The sequence below is a fragment of the Oncorhynchus nerka genome, linkage group LG18 (genome assembly GCF_034236695.1).
Source record: "Oncorhynchus nerka isolate Pitt River linkage group LG18, Oner_Uvic_2.0, whole genome shotgun sequence".
Taxonomy (NCBI): domain Eukaryota; kingdom Metazoa; phylum Chordata; class Actinopteri; order Salmoniformes; family Salmonidae; genus Oncorhynchus; species Oncorhynchus nerka.
Window position 1 is genome coordinate 37,646,823 of NC_088413.1, and position 21,955 is coordinate 37,668,777.

A 21,955-nucleotide genomic window follows, 5' to 3' on the forward strand; every position below is an offset into this window, starting at 1 on the left:
ATACAGTGAATTATAAGTGAAATAATCTGTCTGTAAACCATTGTCGGAAAAATGACTTGTGTCATGCACAAAGTAGATGTCCTAACCGACTTGCCAAAACTATAGTTTGTTAAGAAGAAATTTGTGGAGTGGTTGAAAAACAAGTTTTAATGACTCCAACCAAAGTGTATGTAAACTTCCGACTTCAACTGTACATGAACAGCATATTTGCCATCTCAGTCATTGAACCCTATGACCTTTGTGGTTCTGGACAGGGTTGTTCTTTGTGAACTGTTGATGTAAAAAGGCTTTTATAAATTCAAAACTGATTAATTGATTTATTAACATGACCTGTAGGTTATCCCAACTACAAGGCAGATCTCTTTTACACTATTATAACACAAGTATTCACCAGTCAAGACCTTCGACTTCGGTAACAGTATTTATACATGACAGTGTATTTGGATTGGTGCATAGTGCATTATTTAATATCAAAAGTGGTGGTGAGCTCAAAGCTACACACAGTAGAAATAACAGTTACCTCATCCAATGACTTGGTCAGAGAGAGGGGGGGGGGATGGAGACAAAAAGAGAGTGAGAGAGACAATTTCAACCTCTCCACTAAAGAGAGCCACAGAGAGAAAGAAAGAGAAAGAAAGAGAGAGAAATAAAGTGACAGAGAGTAAAGAAATAAAGAGAAGGGGGAACTAAATTTGAATCTGTCTGCTCAAGCTCGGTCTATATCTAAACCTGTTTATGTGTTCAGCAGCTCAACAGGCCATGTTACAGAGACACAAACCACAAACACCATACAGGAACAACTTTACTCTCACAACACCTGTCTAATAATAACGAAACCTCTCATAAAAGTATATCCAGATCAGTGAAGAAACAATGGTTGTGTCCCAGATGGCACCCTATTCCATTTATAGTGCACTTCTTCACCAAAACCCTATTTTCTATATAGTGCACTGGTCAAAAGTTCTGCACTATATAGGCAATAGGGTGCCATTTATTTAAAACGCAGCCCATATGTTGTCTTGTAAAACTTTAGTTTTGCACGCCATATAGTGCTTTCATAGCTGTAACAGAAGAAGTGTGTTCAAAATAAGTGGTTGAGTATATAAGTAAACCATACTGTGAAATAACAACGACCATCTCCCCCCCCAAAAAAAACAACTAGAAGCCAGTCTGAGTGATTGTGGGAACGCCAGCCAGGCTGACATTTTGAAACTGCAACCCGCTTCCTGTTGCCGTGGGTAACGTTCCTCCGAAGAAGCCTCGTGCCGCTTTCACTCCTTCCCTTGATGTTTTTAAAAGTGGGTGAGAGTACGTGTGTGATGTGACTATTTGCATGCTCCTTGTGTGTGTGTGTGTTTGTTTAGACACAAGTGTGTGATTCTGTATACACAAATATAAAAGTGATTGATCATGTGTGCGCATGCATGAATGTGTATATACCTTGTGTACGTACGTACGCCTCTCATGTAAATGTGTGTTTATGCCTCTGGTTTGTTCGTGTGTGTATGTGTGTGTGTGTGTGTGTGTCTCTTTATGTGTTGGGTTATCTCTGTGTCAGGACTGGCAAATAGGGGAAGTCAGCTGCTGATGGCTATCAGATGTCAGACACAATACAACAACCGGTGTATGTTGTGGTAAATGTGTTTGTTTGTAGGTATGATGTGAGCCTGGAATGCTCATTGTGGAGCTAGAGGAGTTAGAGCCCTGTCGATCTTATCCATGAACATAGACAGGGCTCTAACTCCTCTAGCTCCTCAATGAGATAGGGTGCAGGCCCGGCAGCGGGCTGTTAGCCAGCCTGCCAGTTTCGTGGAGTCTGCCACTAGCATAGCACAGTCTGTGTAGTCAGCTCAGCTATCTCCACTGAGACCGTGTCTGTGCCTCGATCTAGGTTGGGCAAACCTAAACATGGCGGTGTTCGCCTTAACAATCTCACTGGAATAAAGACCTCCATTCCTGTCATTATTGAAAGAGATTGTGATATCTCACATCTCAAAATAGGGCTACTTACAGTGCCTTACAAAAGTATTCATCCCCCTTGGCGTTTTTCCTATTTTGTTGCATTACAACCTGTAATTTAAATTGATTTTTGGGGGGATTACATGTAATGGACATACACAAAAAAGTCCAAATTGGTGAAGTGAAATTTAAAAAAATAACTTGTTAAAAAATATATATTTTTAAAGCGAATGGAAAAAAAGTGGTGCGTGCATATGTATTCACCCCCTATGCTATGAAGCCCCTAAAGAAGATCTGGTGCAACCAATTACCTTCAGAAGTCACATAATTAGTTAAATAAAGTCCACTTGTGTGTAATCTAAGAGTCACATGATCTCAGTATATAAACAACTGTTCTGAAAGGCAAAAATGTCTGCAACACCACTAAGCAAGGGGCACCACCAAGCAAGCGGCACCATGAAGACCAAGGAGCTCTCCAAACAGGTCAGGGACAAAGTTGTGGAGAAGTACAGATCAGGGTTGGGTTATAAAAAAATATCTGAAACTTTGAACACCCAACGGCGCACCATTAAATCCATTATTAAAAAATGTAAAGAATATGGCACCACAACAAACCTGCCAAGAGAGGGCCGCCCACCAAAACTCACAGACCAGGCAAGGAGGGCATTAATCAGAGGCAAAAAAGAGACCAAAGATAACCCTAAAGGAGCTGCAAAGCTCCACAGCGGAGATTGGAGTATCTGTCCATAAGAACACTTTAAGCCGTACACTTCACAGAGCTGAGCTTTACGGAAGAGTGGCCAGAAAAAAGTCATTGCTTAAAGAAAGAAATAAGCAAACACGTTTTGTGTTCAGCAAAAGGCATGTGGAAGTCTCCCCAAACATATGGAAGAAGGTACTCTGGTCAGATGAGACTAAAATTGAGCTTTTTGCCCATTAAGGAAAACACTATGTCTGGCGCAAACCAACACCTCTCATCACCCCGAGAACACCATCCACAGTGAAGCATAGTGGTGACGGCAGCATCATGCTATGGAGATGTTTTTTATCGGCAGGGACTGGGAAACTGGTCAGAATTTAAGGAATGATGGATGGGGCTAAATACAGGGAAATTCTTGAGGGAAACCTGTTTCAGTCTTCCAGAGGTTTGAGACTGGGATGGAGGTTCACCTTCCAGCAGGACAATGACCCTAAGCATAGTGCTAAATCAACACTCAATTGGTTTAACCTCTCTGGGATATGTGGAAAGGTAGCGTCCCACCTCGCCAACAGCCAGTGAAAGTGCAGGGCGCCAAATTCAAAACAACAAAAATCTCATAATTAAAATTCCTCAAGCATGCAAGTATTTTACACCATTTTAAAGATAAAATTCTCGTTAATCCGGCCATAGTGTCTGATTTCAAAAAGGCTGTACAGCGAAAGCACCACAAACGATTTTGTTAGGGCACCACCAACTCACAGAAAAACAGCCATTTTTCCAGCCAAAGAGAGGAGTCACAAAAAGCACAAAGAGATAAAATCAATCACTAACCTTTGATGATCTTCATCAGATGACACTCATAGGACTTCATGTTACACAATACGTGCATGTTTTGTTCGATAAAGTGCATATTTATATTTAAAAAATCTAATTTTACATTGGCACGTTACGTTCAGTAGTTCTAAAACATGCAGTGATTTTACAGAGAGCCACATCAATTTACAGAAATACTCATCATAAATGTTGATGAAAATACAAGTGTTATACATGAATTAGAGAGGTACATCTCCTTAATGCAACCCCTGTGTCAGATTTCAAAAGAACTTTACGGAAAAAGCAAACCATGCAATAATCTGAGTACAGCGTTCAGACAACAAAGCAGCCAAAAAGATATCCGCCATATTGTGTAGTCAACATTAGCCAGAAATAGCATTATAAATATTCACTTACCTTTGATGATCTTCATCAGAATGTACTCCCAGGAATCCCAGTTCCACAATAAATGTTTGATTTGTTTGATAAAGTTCATAATTTATGTCCAAATAGCTTCTTTTGTTAGGGCGTTTGGTAAACAAATCCAAACGAGCGTGCAGGTCCAGTCGAACTTCGGACGAAAAGTTCAAAAAGTTATATCACAGGTCATAGGAACATATCAAACTAAGTATAGAATCAATCTTTAGGATGTTTTTATCATAAATCTTCAATAATGTTCCAAAAGGAGAATTTCTATGTCTGTAGAAAAGCAATGGAACAAGAGCTAACTCTCTCGTGACCGCGCGTCACGAGCCTGTGGCACTCTGCCAGACACCTGGCTCAATCCCCTCTCATTCAGCCCCCTTTATAGTAGAAGCCTCAAACAAAGTTCTAAAGACTGTTGACATCTAGTGGAAGCCTTAGGAAGTGCAATATGACCCATTTATACTGTATATTGGAATGGCAAAGAGTTGTAAAAACTACAAACCTCAGATTTCCCACTTACTGGTTGGATTTTTCTCAGGTTTTCGCCTGCCATAAGAGTTCTGTTATACTCACAGACATCATTCAAACAGTTTTACGATACTACAATACTACTAATAATATGCATATATTAGCATCTGGGACAGAGTAGCAGGCAGTTTACTCTGGACACCTTATTCATCCAAGCTACTCAATACTGCCCCCCTGTCTCCAAGAAGTTAAGGGGAAACATTTAAATGTCTTGGAATGGCCTAGTCAAACCTCAATCCAATTGAGAATCTGTGGTATGACTTAAAGATGGCTGTACACCAGCGGAACCCATCCAACTTGAAGGAGCTGGAGCGTTTTTGCCTTGAAGAATGGACAAAAATTCCAGTGGCTAGATGTGTAACACTTATAGAGACATTCCCCAAGCTGTAATTACTGCAAAAGGTGGCTTTAAAAGGATTGACTTGGGGGGTGAATAGTTATGCACGTTCAAGTTCTGTTTTTTTGTGTTATTTCTTGTTTGTTTCACAATAAAAAATATTTTGTTATGTTGTGTAAATCAAATGATACAACCCACCCCCCCAAAAAATCTATTTTAACTCCAGATTGTAAGGCAACAAAATAGGAAAAATGCCAAGGGGGGTGAGTACTTTCGCAAGCCACGTTAATGTTAGATCTCTCACTTTCAAGGCAGTTATAGTCAATGAACTAATCACTAATCATAATCTTGATGTGATTTGCCTGACTGAAACACGGCTTAAGCCTGATGAATTTACTCTGTTAAATGAGGCCTCTCCTTCTGGTTACACTAGTGACTATATCCCCCGTACATCCTGCAAAGGCGGAGGTGTTGCTAACATTTACGATACCAAATTTTAATTTACAAAAAAAATGATGACTGTTGCCTTTTGAGCTTCTAGTCATGAAATCAATGCAGCCTACTCAATCACTTTTTTCACTGAGTTCCCTGAATTCCTATCGGACCTTGTAGTCATGGCAGATTCTAATTTTTGGTGACTTTAATATTGACATGGAAAAGTCCACAGACCCACTCCAAAAGGCTTTCGGAGCCATCATCGACTCAGTGGGTTTTGTCCAACATGTCTCCGGACCTACTCACTGCAACAGTCATACTCTGGACCTAGTTTTGTCACATGGAATAAATATTGTGTATTTTAATGTTTTTCCTCATAATCCTGGACTATCGGACCACCATTTTATTATGTTTGCAATCACAACAAATGATCTGCTCAGACCCCAACCGAGGCTCAACAAAAGATGTGCTATATATTCTTGGACAACCCAACGATTCCTAGATGCCCTTATAGACTCCCTCTACCTACCCAAAGACGTCAGAGTACAACAGTCGTTTAACCACCTAACTGAGGAACTAAATTTAACCTTGCGTAATACCCTAGATGCAGTCGTAACTAGAGGTTGACCGATTAATCGGAATGGCCAATTAATTAGGGTCGATTTCAAGTTTTCAGAACAATCGGAAATCGGTATTTTTGGACTCCGATTTGGCCGATTTATTATTAGTATTATTATTATTTTTTACAACTTTATTTAATTAGGCAAGTCAGTTAAGAACACATTCTTATTTTTAATTACGGCCTAGGAACGGTGGGTTAACTGCCTTGTTCAGGGGCAGAACGACAGATATTTACCTTGTCAGCTCAGGGATTCAATCTTGCAACCTTACGGTTAACTAGTCCAACGCTCTAACCACCTGCTTTACATTGCACTCCACGAGGAGCCTGCCTGTTACGCGAATGCAGAAAGAAGCCAAGGTAAGTTGCTAGCTAGAATTAAACTTATCTTATAAAAAACAATCAATCAATCATAATCACTACTTAACTACACATGGTTGATGATATTACTAGTTCATCTAGCGTGTCCTGCGTTGCATATAATCGATGCGGTGCGCATTTGCGAAAAAGGACTGTCGTTGCTCCAACGTGTACCTAACCATAAACATCAATGCCTTTCTTAAAATCAATACACAAGTATATATTTTTAAACCTGCATATTTAAACCTGCTAACATGAATTTCTTTTAACTAGGGAAAATGTGTCACTTCTAACGCAACAGAGTCAGGATATATGCAGCAGTTTGGGCCGCCTGGCTCGTTGCGAACTGTGTGAAGACTATTTATTCCTAACAAAGACAGCCAACTTCGCCAAACGGGGGATGATGAAACAAAAGCGCATTTGCGAAAAAAGCTCAATCGATCGTTGCACGACTGTACCTTGCCATAAACATCAATGCCTCTCTTAAAATCAATACACATAAGTATATATTTATAAACCTGCATATTTACCTAAAAGAAATCCAGGTTAGCAGGCAATATTAACCAGTTGAAATTGTGTCACTTCTCTTGTGTTCATTGCACGCAGAGTCAGGGTATATGCAACAGTTTGGGCCGCCTGGCTCGTTGCGAACTAATTTGCCAGAATTTTATGTAATTATGACATAACATTGAAGATCATGCAATGTAACAGGAAGGATTTAGACTTACAGATGCCACCCGTTAGATAAAATACGAAACAGTTCCGTATTTCACTGAAAGAATAAACGTTTTGTTTTCGAGATGATAGTTTCCGTATTCGACCATATTAATGACCTAAGGCTCGTATTTCTGTGTGTTATTATGTTATAATTAAGTCTATGATTTGATATTTGATGGAGCAGTCTAACTGAGGTGGTAGGCAGCAGCAGGCTCGTAAGCATTCATTCAAACAGCACTTTCATGCATTTTGCCAGCAGCTCTTCGCAATGCTTCAAGCATTGCGCTGATTATGACTTCAAGCCTATCAACTCCCGAGATTAGGCTGGTGTAACCGATGTAAAATGGCTAGCTAGTTAGCGGGGTGCGCGCTAATATTGTTTCAAACGTCACTCGCTCTCAGACTTGGAGGTGTTGTTCCCCTTGCTCTGCAAGGGCCGCGGCTTTTGTGGAGCAATGGGTAACGCTGTTTCGAGGGTGGCTGTTGTCGATGTGTTCCTGGTTCGAGCCCAGGTAGGAGCGAGGAGAGGTACAAAAGCTATACTGTTACACTGGCAATACTAAAGTGCCTATAAGAACATCCAATAGTCAAAGGTATATGAAATACAAATCGTATAGAGAGAAATAGTCCTATAATTCCTATAATAACTACAACCTAAAACTTCTTACCTGGGAATATTGAAGTCTCATGTTAAAAGGAACCACCAGCTTTCATATGTTCTGTTCTGAGCAAAGAACTTAAATGTTAGCTTTCTTACATGGCACATATTGCACTTTTACTTTCTTCTCCAACACTTTGTTTTTGCCTTATTTAACGTCTCTAGGGTAGGGGGCAGCATTTGGAATTTTGGATGAAAAGCATGCCCAAATTAAACGGCCTTCCACTCGGGCCCAGAAGATAGGAAATGCATATAATTAGATTTGGATAGAAAATACTTTAAAGTTTCCAAAACTGTTAACATAATGTCTGTGAGTATAACAGAATTTATTTGGCAGGCGAAAACCTGAGAAAAATCCATTCAGGAAGTAGGATTTTTTTGTTGTTGTTGTAGTTTTCTATTCAATGCCATTTACAGTATCCATTGACTTAGGACTCAAATTACAGTTCCTATGCCTTCCACTAGATGTCAACAGTCTTTAGAAATTGTTTCAGGCTTGTATTCTGAAAAATGAGGAGGTAAGAGCAGTCTGAATGAATGGACCCTGCCGTGTCACAGAGCTTTTTCATGCGCACAACCAGAGAGAGTGCCTTTCTTGTTTACCTTTTATATTGACGACGTTATTGTCCGGTTGAAATATTATAGATCATTTAGGCTAAAAACAACCTGAGGGTGGATATAAACATCGTTTGACATGTTTCTATGAACTTTACGGATACAATTTGGATTTTTTTCTGCCTGTTGTGACTGCGTTTGAGCCTGTGGATTACTGAAGAAAACGCGAACAAAACTGAGGTTTTCGGATATAAAGAGAGACTTTATCGAACAAAAGGAACATTTATTGAATAAATGAATGTCTTCTGAGTGCAAACATATGAAGATCATCAAAGGTAAGGGATTCATTTTATGTCTATTTCTGACTTGTGTAACTCTTCTACTTGGCTGGTTACTGTTTGTAATGATTTGTCTGCTGGTCTATGTTCTCAAATAATTGTAAGGTATGCTTTTGCCGTAAATAATTGTTTTAATCTGACACCGTGGTTGGATTCACAAGAAGTTCATCTTTAAACCTATGTTTAATAGTTGTATCTTTTCTGAATTTTTTATAATGAGTATTTCTGAATTTGGCGCTCTGAAATCTCACTGGATGTTGGCCAGGTGGTACACCCTAGAGAGGTTAAACCAAATTGAACATGTTTCATTATTTATTTGAGGCTAAATTGATTTAATTTATGTATTATATTAAGTTAAAATAAGTGTTCATTTAGTATTGTTGTAATTGTCATTATTACAAATAAATTTAAAAAATAAATTTAAAATGTAAAAAAACGTCAGATTAATCGATATCTGCTTTAACTGGTCCTCCAATAATCGGTATCGGCGTTGAAAAATCATAATTGGTCGACCTCTAGTCGCAACCCTAAGAAACTAGCTTCCTGGTATACAGAAAATACCCGAGCCCTGTAGCAATTGGAACAGAAATGGCGCTACACCAAACTGGAAGTCTTCTGACTAGCTTTGAAAGACAGTACCATGCAGTAACGAAGACCCCACATTTCTTGAGCAATCATCCTATTTTTCCAACTTAATTGAGGAGAATAAGAACAATCCAAAATGTAATTTTGATACTGTTGTAAAGCTAACTAAAAAGCACCATTCCCCAAGAGAGGATGGCTTTCACTTCAGCAGTGATAAATTCATGAACTTCTTTGACGAAAAGAGCATGATCATTAGAAAGCAAATTACAGACACCTCTTTAAATCTGCGTATTTCTCAAAAGCTCAGTTGTCCTGAGTCTGCACAACACTGCCAGGACCTAGGATTAAGGGAGACACTATCATTCTTTAATCCTATATCTCTCGACACACTGATGAAACCTTATGGCTGCATACTGGACCCTATTCCAACTAAACTACTGAAAGAGCTGCTTCCTGTGCTTGGCCCTCCTATGTTGAACATAATAAATGGCTCCCTATCCACCAGATGTGTACCAAAGCCTATCTTGAAAAAGCCAAACCTTGACCCAGGAAAAAGAAAAAAGAAATTGGCCTATATCGAATCTCCCATTCCTGTCAAAACATTTTTGTTAAAAGCAACTCACTGCCTTACTGAAGACAAACAATGTATACGAAACGGTTCAGTCTGATTTATGACCCCATCATAGCACTGAGACTGCACTCATGAAGGTGGTAAATGACCTTTTAATGGCGTCAGACCAAGGCTCTGCATCTGTCCTCGTGCTCCTAGACCTTAGTGCTGCTTTTGATACCATCGATCACCACATCATTTTGGAGAGATTGGAAACACAAAGTGGTCTACATGGACAAGCTCTGGCCTGGTTAAGATCTTATCTGTCGGAAAGATATCAGTTTGTCTCTGTGGATGGTTTGTCCTCTGAGAAATCAACTGTAAATTTCGGTGTTCCTCAAGGTTCTGTTTTAAGACCACTATTGTTTTCACAATATATTTTACCTCTTGGTGATGTCATTCAGAAACATAATGTAACTTTCACTGCTATGCGGATGATACACAGCTGTACATTTCAATGAAACATGGTGAAGACCCAAAATTGCCCTCCCTGGAAGTCTGTGTTTCAGACATTTGGAAGTGGATGGCGGCAAATGTTGTACTTTTAAACTCTGACAAAACAAAGATGCTTGTTCTAGGTCCCAAGAAACAAAATATCTTCTGTTGGATCAAACAATTAATATTGATGGTTGTACAGTCGTCTCAAATAAAACTGTGAAGGACATTGGCGTTACTCTGGACCCTGATCTCTCTTTTGACGAACATATCAAGACTGTTTCAAGGATAGCTTTTTAACATTGCAAAAATCTGAAACTTTGTCCAAAAATGATGCAGAAAAATTCCTCCATGCTTTTGTCACTTCTAGATTAGACGACTGCAATGCTCTACTTTCTAGCTACCCGGATAAAGCACTAAATAAACTTCAGTTTGTGCTAAACACGGCTGCTCGAATCTTGAATAGAACCATATCATATTACTCCAGTGCTAGCCTATCTACACTGGCTTCCTGTTAAGGCTAGGACTGATTTCAAGGTTTTACTGCTAACCTACAAAGCTTTACATGGGCTTGCTCCTACCTATTTATCCGATTTGGTTGTGCCATACATACCTACACGTACGCTACGGTCACAAGACGCAGGCCTCCTTACTGTCCCTAGAATTTCTAAGCAAACAGATGGAGGCAGGGCTTTCTCCTCTTCTCCATTTTCATGGAATGGTCTGCCTATCCATGTGAGAGACGCAGACTCGGTCTCGACCTTTGAGTCTTTATTGAAGACTCATCTCTTCAGTAGGTCCTATGATTGAGTGTAGTCTGGCCCAGGTGTGTGAAGGTGAACGGAAAGGCACTGCAGCGACGAACTGCCCTTGATGTCTGTCTGGCCGGTTCCCCTCTCTCCACTGGGATTCTCTGCCTCTAACCCTATTACGGGAGCTGAGTCACTGGCTTACTGGTGCTCTTCCATGCCGTCCCTAGCAGGGGTGCGTCACTTGAGTGGGTTGATTCACTGATTTGGTCTTCACTGATTTGGCTCCCCCCTTGGGTACGTGCCGTGGGGATTATCTTCGTAGGCTATACTCCGCCGTAGGCTATACTCCGCCATATCTTTGACGATATCTCTCTAGTGGTGTGAGGGCTGTGCTTTGGCAATGTGGGTGGGTTGGACAGGGCCACAGTGTCTCCCAACCCCTCCTGTCTCAGCCTCCAGTAATTATGCTGCAATAGTTTATGTGTCGGAGGGCTAGGGTTAGTCTGTTATATCTGGAGTATTTCTCCTGTCTTATCCGGTGTCCTGTGCGAATGTAATTGTTCTCTCTCTCTCTCTCTCTTTTCTCTCTTCTCTCGATGGACCTGAGCCCTAGGACCATGCCTCAGAACTACCTGACCTGATGACTCCTTGCTGTCCCCAGTCCACTTGGTTATGCTGCTGCTCCAGTTTCAACTCTTCTGCCTGCGGCTATGGAACCCTAACCTGTTCACCGGAAGTGCTACCGCATCTGCTGTCTCTAACTCTGAATGACCGGCTATGAAAAGCCAACTGACATTTACTCCTGAGGTGCTGACCGGTTGCACCCTCTACAGCCACTGTAAGTATTGTTATTTGACCCTGCTGGTCATCTATGAACGTTTGAACATCTTGGCCATGTACTGTTATAATCTCCACCCGGCACAGCCAGAAGAGGACTGGCCACCCCTCAGAGCCTGGTTCCTCTCTAGGTTTCTTCCTAGGTTCCTGCCTTTCTAGGGAGTTTTTCCTAGCCACCGTGCTTCTACATCTGCATTGCTTGCTGTTTGGAGTTTTAGACTGGGTTTCTGTAGAGCACTTGGTGACATCGGCTGACGTAAAAAGGGCTTTGTAAATACATTTGATTGATATGTGTGTGGCATTATGGTACATGTTGAGGTAAACATATCTATCCTGTTACCACATGTTGTCTGTTGACTTTCTTGTCCAGGAACAATTGCCTGTTGGGAAATAAATAAAGTGTATCAAGTTGAATGGAATGGACGTACCTGAGTTTGGCTCAGCTTGATGCTCTGGATGTGGGGGAATATGAGGACGCTGTCCTTCCTATAGACCCCCTTTAAAGAGCCCCGATGGACACCCAACCCCAAAACCTGAATGAAAGGACATCACTATTAAAGGGACCGTTCATATAAATTACTAAAATTACTTATTTTACCTTGAGAGATATTTAATGTGTCAGAAGAGAGAGCAATTCAAAAGTGGAGTTTTGTTTACTTGGCCATTTTAAAGGGACTGATTAGACCACAGAATATTAAATCACAAAACAAAGAGTGTGAATGAATCCAACGTAGCATGCTAATATTGCTTATGCTAATAGAGGCCATGAAGTATACAACCCTAGAGAGTGGATCATCTTAATATCACAATACCCATAGCTTATTTAATGGAAACATAAGTAATTTAATGATTGGGTAAATTGTCCCTTTTCACTGATAAACACTATATATTTAGGCATAGGCACCCTTATCTCCCTACCAAGAACCATGAACTAATGCTTAATTAACTATTAATAGTGCTTATGTCACTCTTAACACCCATCTGCTTTGATGCGTATTTAAAAGGTCAGGGGTCAAGGGTGCCAAATATCACATCATAGCAGTTACTTCCTGTGTTGCAAAACTGTTGCAAAACTAACTTCCACCGGGCACACAATGTTCTTTTTTAGACCGTATTAAAAAAAAACTGGTTGTGGGTCAGGGCATATGTCCCAAATAGAACCCTAGTCTATTGTGCACTACTTTTGACCAGAGTCATGTGTGCACTGGTGAAAAGTAGTGCACTAAATAGGGAGCCGTTTGTGAAGCAGAACGGGTAGTGTTAGTATCATATGCTCGTATGACTACTGACCTGGTAAGAGAGCACCCCATGGGCCGATGTGTTTATAAATAATGAGTTTTCTATGAAGCCCTCCTCTGTCGGGAGGAAGACGAGTTTAAATGAGGCTTTCCCTCGGGGTGGGATTACCTGAAAGCAGACAGGACACGGGGTCAGGGTTCACCGAAGGCAACGACTATGTTACAATGTCCATACTAGCATGACTTCATACATGACTTCACTCTCAGTGGTATGCTGGTGAGCACACAACTTACAACACTTTATATATATTTGTTCTTAAGTCAGTTATGAACAAATTCTTATCTACAATGACGGCCTACCCCGGCCAAACCCGGACGACGCTGGGCATATTGTGTGCCGCCCTATGGGACTGCCAATCACAGCCGGATGTGATACAGCCTGGATTCGAACCAGGGACTGTAGTGACACCTCTTGCACTGAGATGCAGTGCCTTAGACCGCTGCCCCACTTGGGAGCGCAGAGCTCAGCATATTGAAGAATCATGCTGAGAATGAGGCCTTGTGTGAATGAATCGTGAGCTAATTTCAACGTGAAATCGATAGGAGAAAATGTGATATGCAATGTTGTAACATGCACTGTTGTCAGAGTGTGATGCAATGCAGTTGTGCTTGGTATACTTTCTAAGCAGAGCAGGGAAATTCTGTGGGTTTCAATGGCAGTTTGAGAGTTTAAATAGCTGTACTGGTGGCCCAAGGGACTGACATGAGAAAGAGGGGGGAGTAGAGAGAAGAGAGAGCAGAGAAAAACAGTGTGAGTGAGAAAAGGAGAGAGAGAGAGAGTGCGAGGGAGAGAAACAAACAGAGAGAAAGAGGAGAGGGAAGCAAAATAGAGATTGTAGGGAGAAGTTGGATGAACGTGGGTGTGGTTGAGTGAGAGAGGGAGAGGGTGTCTGAGTGAAGGAAGGGCACACACACACACACACTCACCCTTCTGTGGAACGAAGGCATGTGAAAATGTCTGCTGGATGTAAACATTGACAGCAATGTCACTGGGAGTTCCTGGCTGGGGTTGTGTATGTATATGGTTTCAGCTCTTGGCAGCCCCAGTGGCCTAGAGAGATAGAGATGGAGAGAGATGGACATAACAAGCACCACTCATTGTTCTATCCAGGCATTGTAAACATCAAGCTATACTGAACAAAAATATAAAAGCAACATGCAACAATTTGAAGGGGCATGGATCAGAAAACCAGTCAGTATCTGGTGTGACCACCATTTGCCTCATGCAGTGAGACATCTCCCTTGCATAGAGCTGATCAGGCTGTTGATGGTGGCCTGTGCAATGTTGTCCCAATCCTCTTCTGTGAAGTTACTGGATGTTGGCGGGAACTAGAACACATCGATCCAGAGCCTCGTAGACGTTGAACCAGAGCATTCCAAACATGCTCAATGGTTGATATGTCTGGTGAGTATGCCGGCCATGGAAAAACTGGGACAATTTTAGCTTCCAAGAATTGTGTACAGATTCTTGCGACATGGAGCCGTGCGTTATCATGCTTAAACATGAGGGGATGGCGGTGGATGAATGGCACGACAATGGACCTCGTCATGGCATCTCTGTACATTTAAATTGCTATCGATAAAATGCTAATTGTGTTCATTGTCTGTAGCTTATGCCTGCCCATACCATAACCTCCCCGTCACCAACGTCGACATCAGCTAGCCGCTCGCCCATACATGTGGTTTACGGTTGTGAGTACGGTTGGACGTACTGCCAAATTCTCTAAAACGACATTGGAGGCGGCTTATGGTAGAGAAATTAACATTCAATTATCTGGCAAAAGCTCTGGCGGACATTCCTGCAGTCGGCATGCCAATTGCACGCTTCTCTCAAAACTTGAGACATCTGTGGCATTGTGTTGTGTGACAAAGCTGCACATTTTTGAGTATATTTTATTGTCCCAAGCACAAGGTGCACCTGTTTAATGATCATACTGTTTAATCAGTGTAAAATACTTTCTAGCATTCAGACATCGACAAAGTAACATTTGTAAACTACTATGAAACTAACTTTTGTTTAAGTACAATTTAGACATTGCTACCACATTTGCTGTTTTACCATGATTACATTCTAGTTACTACTGTAGTTACAGAGTAATTTCAGGGCATAACTGTGCGACTCAATGCAAAGTGTTTCCGGTTGTGTCAACATTGACATAGCATCAACGCATGAGGTAGAACTGTCCCTTAATAGTAATGTTTCCTCTAGGTAGGATCAGCTTCCCCTCCTCCAATTCTAACCTTAACCATTTGTGGGAGAAATTCAAAATTTACTCAAGATCTGTGTCTAGGGGCAACTTCACCCTACAACATTTTGCTGATGACAAGTTAACACTTCCTGGAAACGAGGAAGGCACTTTTGCTCATCTGACACTTCTCTGGGGCCGACATCAAAGGAGTACAAATCAACCAAAAAAAACAAACCGAGCGCAGGCTGGTATTAAAAAGGTCTATGGTGACCTTTGGAGCTACGCTTAGCGCTCTCTGTTTAGCCTTTTAATATTTTGATGTGTTTGTAATAAAAAGGGGACCACCATAGTCAGTGTCACCACAGTTCTGTAAATGTCACTCTTAAAGGCTAGGTTTGCAGATAAAAAAGTAAATAGCTGCAGGTGCAAGCTTTCCTCATTCTAGCAAAACATATATATACGTGATAGTAACCTTTAGAGCTACTGTACAATGTGAAGTCATTGGATAGGTCAAACTCAATTTCCTAACGTGATTAAGTTAAACAGATACAGTTAAAGTCGGAAGTTTACATACACTCAGGTTGGAGTCATTAAAACTGATTTTTCAACCACTCCACAAATTTCTTGTTAACAAACTATAGTTTTGGCAAGTTGGTTAGGACATCTACTTTGTGCACAATACATGTACTATTTCCAACAATTGTTTACAGCCAGATTATTTCACTTATAATTCACTGTATCACAAGTCCAGTGGGTCAGACATTTACATACACTAAGTTGACTGTGCCTTTAAACAGCTTGGAAAATTCCAGAAAATTATGTCATGGCTTTAGAAGCTTCTGATAGGCTAATTGACATAATTTGAGTCAATTGGAGGTGTACCTGTGGATGTATTTCAAGGCCTACCTTCAAACTCAGTGCCTATTTGCTTGACATCATAGGAAAATCAAAAGAAATCAGCCAAGACCTCCGCAAGTCTGGTTCATCCTTTGGAGCAATTTCTAAACGCCTGAAGGTACCACGTTCATCTGTACAAAAAATAGTATGCCACTATAAACACCATGGGACCACGCAGCCGTCATACCGCTCAGGAAGGAGACGCGTTCTGTCTCCTAGAGATGAACGTACTTTGGTGCGAAAAGTGCAAATTAAACCCAGAACAACAGCAAAGGACCTTGTGAAGATGCTGGAGGAAACAGGTACAAAAGTATCTATATTCACAGTAAAACGAGTCCTATATTGACATAACCTGAAAGTCCTCTCAACAAGGAAGAAGCCACTGCTCCAAAAACGCCATAAAAAAGCCAGACTACAGTTTGCAAGTGCACATGGGGACAAAGATCGTACCTTTTGGAGAAATGTCCTCTGGTCTGATGAAACAAACATATTACTGTTTGGCCAAAATGACCATCGTTATGTTTGGAGGAAAAAGGGGGAGAATTGCACACCATCCCAACTGTGAAGCACAGGGATGGCAGCATCATGTTGTGGGGGTGCTTTGCTGCAGGAGGGACTGGTGCACTTCAAAAAATAGATGGCATTATGAGGTGGGAAATTATGTGGATGGAAAATTATGTGGATATATTGAAGCAACATCTCAAGACATCAGTCAGGAAGTTAAAGCTTGATCGCAAATGGGTCTTCCAAATGGACAATGACCCCAAGCATACTTCCAAAGTTGTGGCAAAATGGCTTAAGGACAACAAAGTCAAGGTATTGGAGTGGCCATCACAAAGCCCTGACCTCAATCCTATAGAAAATTTGTGGGCAAAATTTGAAAAATTTGTGGGAAAATGCGTGTGCGAGCAACGAGGCCTACACCAGCTCTGTCAGGAGGAATGGGCCAAAATTCACCCAACTTATTGTGGGAAGCTTGTGGAAGGCTACCCGAAACATTTGACCCAAGTTAAACAATCTAAAGGCAATGCTACAAAATACTAGTTAAGAGTATGTAAACTTCTGACCCACTGGGAATGTGATGAAAGAAATAAAAGCTGAAATAAATCATTCTCTCTACTATTATTCTGACATTTCACATTCTAAAATAAAGTGGTGATCCTGACTGACCTGGGATTTTTACTAGGATTAAATGTCAGGAATTGTGAAAAACTGAGTTGAAATGTATTTGGCCAAGTTGTAAACTTCTGACTTCAACTGTAGATGCGTTTTAGCCTATTTTATAATAGATTATATAAAATGTATGTATGTTTCCTCAAATCAATGCTGATGGCAATGACAAGAATTCCATCCACTTTGTGCGACGCTACTGCCTGTCCTATCCACTCATAACACATGACTGGGGACCTGCATTGTAGTGGGGACAGGGGGTTTGTTGTGTGTTTAAACAACGGGATGACAGTAAATACTGCGAAAGTAGTGCACTACACATCGTGAATAGTGTGTCCATATGGCTCTGGTAAAAGTAGTGCATTATATAGGGAATAGGATGCCATTGGGCTCTGGTCAAAGTAGTGCACTATATAGGAAAGAGGGTGACATTTGGGACAAAACTTCAGTCAATAAGGGTCTCTTTGGGCATGCCTGGGTCCCTCTGCACTGCCAGGCAAACAGAGAGAGGAGGGTGTGCTAATGTTGCAAATCAACACTGTATATTGCCAGTGCTGAAATGACTGGGTCGTTGGGTTAGCCTAGTTAGCGAGAGGCTAGCAAGGCTAGTGGGCAGGGATGAGGTTGAGTTTAACACCTTGCGCTGGTGTGCTTGTGTTATGTTATGCCTGCTTTGCTTGATGCCACTGTGGCAAAACAAGGGCGTGGGATTTTAATGTTTAAACAATTCAGTAATATAGCAACCGTTGTCTGTAGCAATAAGGTATGGATGAGGATACATCCTAGGTCGGACCTAGTGTTTCCTAGTTTGTTCATTATAATCTACACAGAAAGTTAGGGAATGGGGTATTTCTCAGATTTAGCAACAGAACTAATTAACGAATAGATATCTTGGACACTTGGACCAATAGATAAAGAAAATGAAATGGAAATAAACGTAGACCTTGGGGGGGGTTGAATGTGGCTCAAAATAATGAATAAATATATGTCATGGGATACATTTTTTCAGCTGCAAATAGTAGCAGTGGCTGTCCAAGCACAACAAAGAGTCTCGCTAATCTGGTGGGAGCAAGGAGCCAAACAGCAGAGTTCTAAACCTTTCCCCTTGGGTCTGACCCTCTCTCTTATTCAGTCTCGGCTCGGGTGATGGGAAGAGAGCTGCTCATGGTCGTCGCCTGTCTGTTCCTTTGGCTTCCTCTGCATTTAAAAGGCCCCTCTCCGCTTTATACAGAGAGCTTTTACACTTGTACGGCTTTTTATCATAACTTTCTATGGCTTTGCTTCTTCTTGGGGGCTTCCGGTGACATAATCCAGACAAGGTTAGGTAAAGATGACAGATATTTTGTTGATTTTGTCATACGATGCTATTCCAAATGCTTTTTCCACATTACTCTTATAACTGTCGGATTGTGATTTGGAGTCGGTGTCTTTTGCACCCATGTGTACTCGATAACGAGGTGGTTGGTTATAGCAGCTCCAAACACGGGATTTATCCATGTCTTTACATTGGCTTATGTTTATGAATCCTTTTCTTCGAAATCAGGAAGTGAGAGAAAAACTCACTGTGTCCCAAACTCCAGCGATGGCGGCTGGAAGCGCAGCGGCCTTCCATTCTCCGGCAAGTAGAACGAGGAGCTGGCGAAAGAAAGACAAAAAGAGAAGAACACATTTATATACACGTACGCCTATCACCTCAATGAGTTCCAATGGGACCTTCATTCGAAAAAAAGTGAGCGCTTGGGCGACTTGGCAAATGTTAACTCTCCTGCCTAAAAATGCAGCCAGAGTGGTGGCGAAATTTAGACTCCTCTGTGAGACACTTGAGCGTGCTACTCGTTAAAAAAAAAATGGATTTGCAACGAAGAAAAAAGTGCATAACGTTTTAGAAAGTTTTCCGATGCCGTAATGAACATGCCCCTGCATTGCACTACAGGTGAGCGTCGATGCACGCGGCAAAAACAACGAAGCCAATCGCCAGTGACACCGTTACAACAGAAAGTGGTCGTTTCTAATTCTGAGCTCAATAAGAATAGCTCTCGGACGTCAGACATCACACACATCTACTTCAGTTTCATATCTGAAACTCTGAACTATCAGAGTTCTGAATCCAATGTTGTCAAGGAGACTTCAATGTTGTAAAATTGGCGGGTGTATAGTATATTCGTTATGCATCTTATTTATCAAACGTAAATCGATTGTTACATATATCATATTTGACGATATCGTATTGATGTCGCAATATTATTTTTCCGCTAGTTTGCTGTCCCTGCACAAAAACACCATTATTTTTCCTTCATAGCTTGTTCCAAATATCTTTAATGTGATTGTTACGCAACAGGACAGTTAACACGCGCTGTTTCAACTTGTCAATTTCCAATGATTTTCTAACAGTTTGAATTGAAGTGTATTCTGCCTCCTCATTAATTCACACAGAAGTAGTCCATTCCAGTGTTTCGGACAATTTATGTTTAAGACTTTACTGAGCTGGACAAACTTACCTCTTCGAGGACAGCCCTACTCCATTTCTTCCGCACATCAAGTATGAGGACATTTGAGCAGTCTTGAAAGAACTGGCACATTTTCTGACTGGCGCTCGCATTGTTGTATTCATTACAAATAATAACTTTGGACATGTGTACGTTGCTATCAAAGTAAGTGCCTTATTTTCTGTATACCGTGTTGTTGTTTCTACTGTAGCATACAGTATGTATGTATGTATGTATGTATGTATGTATGTATGTATGTATGTATGTATGTATGTATGGAGTAGGGTTGCAAAAAATCTGAAAAATTCTGATAAATTTCTGGAATTTTTCCATACATTTTGGGAAATTTGCTTAAACTCATCTAAAAAGTTAGCTTTATAACAGTGAACCTTTTTGTGGGATACACATAAGGCAATTCTAGGTCTTGTGGAATATTTTGGTTAAACTATCCCCAATTCAATGGCAACCCTCTGCATACACAGTGCATTCTACCATCACGTGTGCAGTGCACTCTTCCATCACACACACAGCAGATTCTCAAGATCCTAACCCTAACCTTGGACCACAGAAGGTATTTGCACTGGTGACAGACAATGCTGTGAACATGAAGGCTGCTTGGTCTAAAGTGGAGGAGTCCTACCCTCACATCAAACCCATTGTTTGTGCTGCTTGTGCATTGAATCTGCTCCTCAAGGACATCATGGCACTGAAAACAATGGATACACTCTACAAGAGAGCCAAGGAAATGGTTAGGTATGTGAAAGGTCATCAAGTTATAGCAGCAATCGATCTCACCAAGCAAAGTGAGAAGAATAAGAGCACCACATTGAAGCTGCCCAGCAACACCAGTTGGGGAGGTGTTGTCATCAAGTTTGATAGTCTCCTGGAGGTGAAGGAGTCTCTCCAAAAAAATGGTCATATCAGTCTGCCGATATGGACAGCCCCATCAAGAGGATCCTCCTGGATGATGTGTTTTGGGAGAGAGCGGCAAGCAGCCTGAAACTCCTGAAACCTATAGCAGTAGCCATCACACGGATTGAGGGACACAATGCCATCCACTCGGATGTTCAGACGCTGCTTGCAGATGTAAGAGAAGAAATCCGTACTGTCCTGCCCACTTCACTGTTGCTCCAAGCAGAGGAAACTGCAGTTCTGAAATACATCAAAAAGCGTGAAGACTTCTGCCTGAAACCCATACACGCCGCAGCGTATGCTGGCAAGAGCATCCTGTCTCGTGCAGAGATCAACAAGGCATATGGTGTCATCACTACCGTGTCTCGCCACCTTGGCCTGGATGAGGGTAAGGTTCTTGGCAGTCTGGCGAAGTACACTTCCAAGCAAGGGCTTTGGGATGGAGATGCAATATGGCAGTCGTGCCAACATATCTCATCAGCCACCTGGTGGAAGGGACTTTGTGGATCTGAGGCTCTTTCCCCTGTTGCCTCCATCCTCCAAATCCCACCAACATCAGCCGCCTCAGAGCACAACTGATCTTTGTTTGGGAACACACACACCAAAGCACGCAACTGGCTGACCAATAGAAGGGTTGAAAAATTGGTGGTCATCTGGGCATATTTGAGGCTTTTTGAGCCTGACAACGAGCCATCCTCAACCAGGTTGGAAAGTGACAGTGAAGATGAGGCCTCAGAGTCTGATGTTCAGGATGTGGACATTGAGGAGGTCCAGGGAGAAGACATGGAAGCCTGAGAGGAAGACAGTCTAGAAACTAAAGCTTTAGTTATCATTTTATGTTGAAAACGTTTTTGGGAGATGCGATGGATCATTCGATATTCTCTTTTGTTGTTCAGTGAAATCATCCCATGTGAAGAGTCAACTCAATTAATTTAAGTTCAATTCGTAACTAAATTGTTTTATTTATTCATTAGGATTTAATCATTTGCAATTATGTCTACTTATAAGGTAAAAATGTGTATGTTTCGGTCTCCATATGATGTGGTAAATATATCCATTGCAAAAGACATCTATATTTAAATGGTATTAATATTAACTTGCATATATTCCCACGGAAAGTTTCCACCTCTGAATATTCCCCAAAATGTGCAACCCTAGTATGGAGCATAATGTATGTAGTTTTATTCACATTTTCAAGTACTGGTGACAAGTAATGCATTCCGATTATTGCATAGATTGTAATGGAAACCTAGGATGTGTGTATAATAGTTTTGGGGTATTTTGTTGTACTTATTATAATGAGCTAATGCTAAGCTATTTGTCAGCTATGTGTGGCGCC

General features: G+C 41.2%; 1 protein-coding gene and 1 long non-coding RNA gene across 2 annotated transcripts in view; one reads left to right on the forward strand and one right to left on the reverse strand.

The window, feature by feature from the left end:
- Positions 1 to 21,955, reverse strand: part of LOC115145823 (transmembrane protein 131-like) — a 96,567-nt gene that overhangs the window by 36,921 nt on the left and 37,691 nt on the right. Inside the window, 4 exon segments of the mRNA XM_029687370.2 lie at positions 12,093 to 12,197; positions 12,955 to 13,071; positions 13,890 to 14,013; positions 18,782 to 18,853. Coding sequence (XP_029543230.2) covers positions 12,093 to 12,197; positions 12,955 to 13,071; positions 13,890 to 14,013; positions 18,782 to 18,853 — 418 coding nt within the window.
- The window catches only part of LOC135561880 (uncharacterized), a 36,853-nt gene continuing 16,206 nt past the window's right edge, over positions 1,309 to 21,955 (forward strand). The window contains exon 1 of the long non-coding RNA XR_010459725.1: positions 1,309 to 11,665. This is a non-coding gene — a long non-coding RNA (uncharacterized LOC135561880). The remainder of the gene's footprint in view (positions 11,666 to 21,955) is intronic.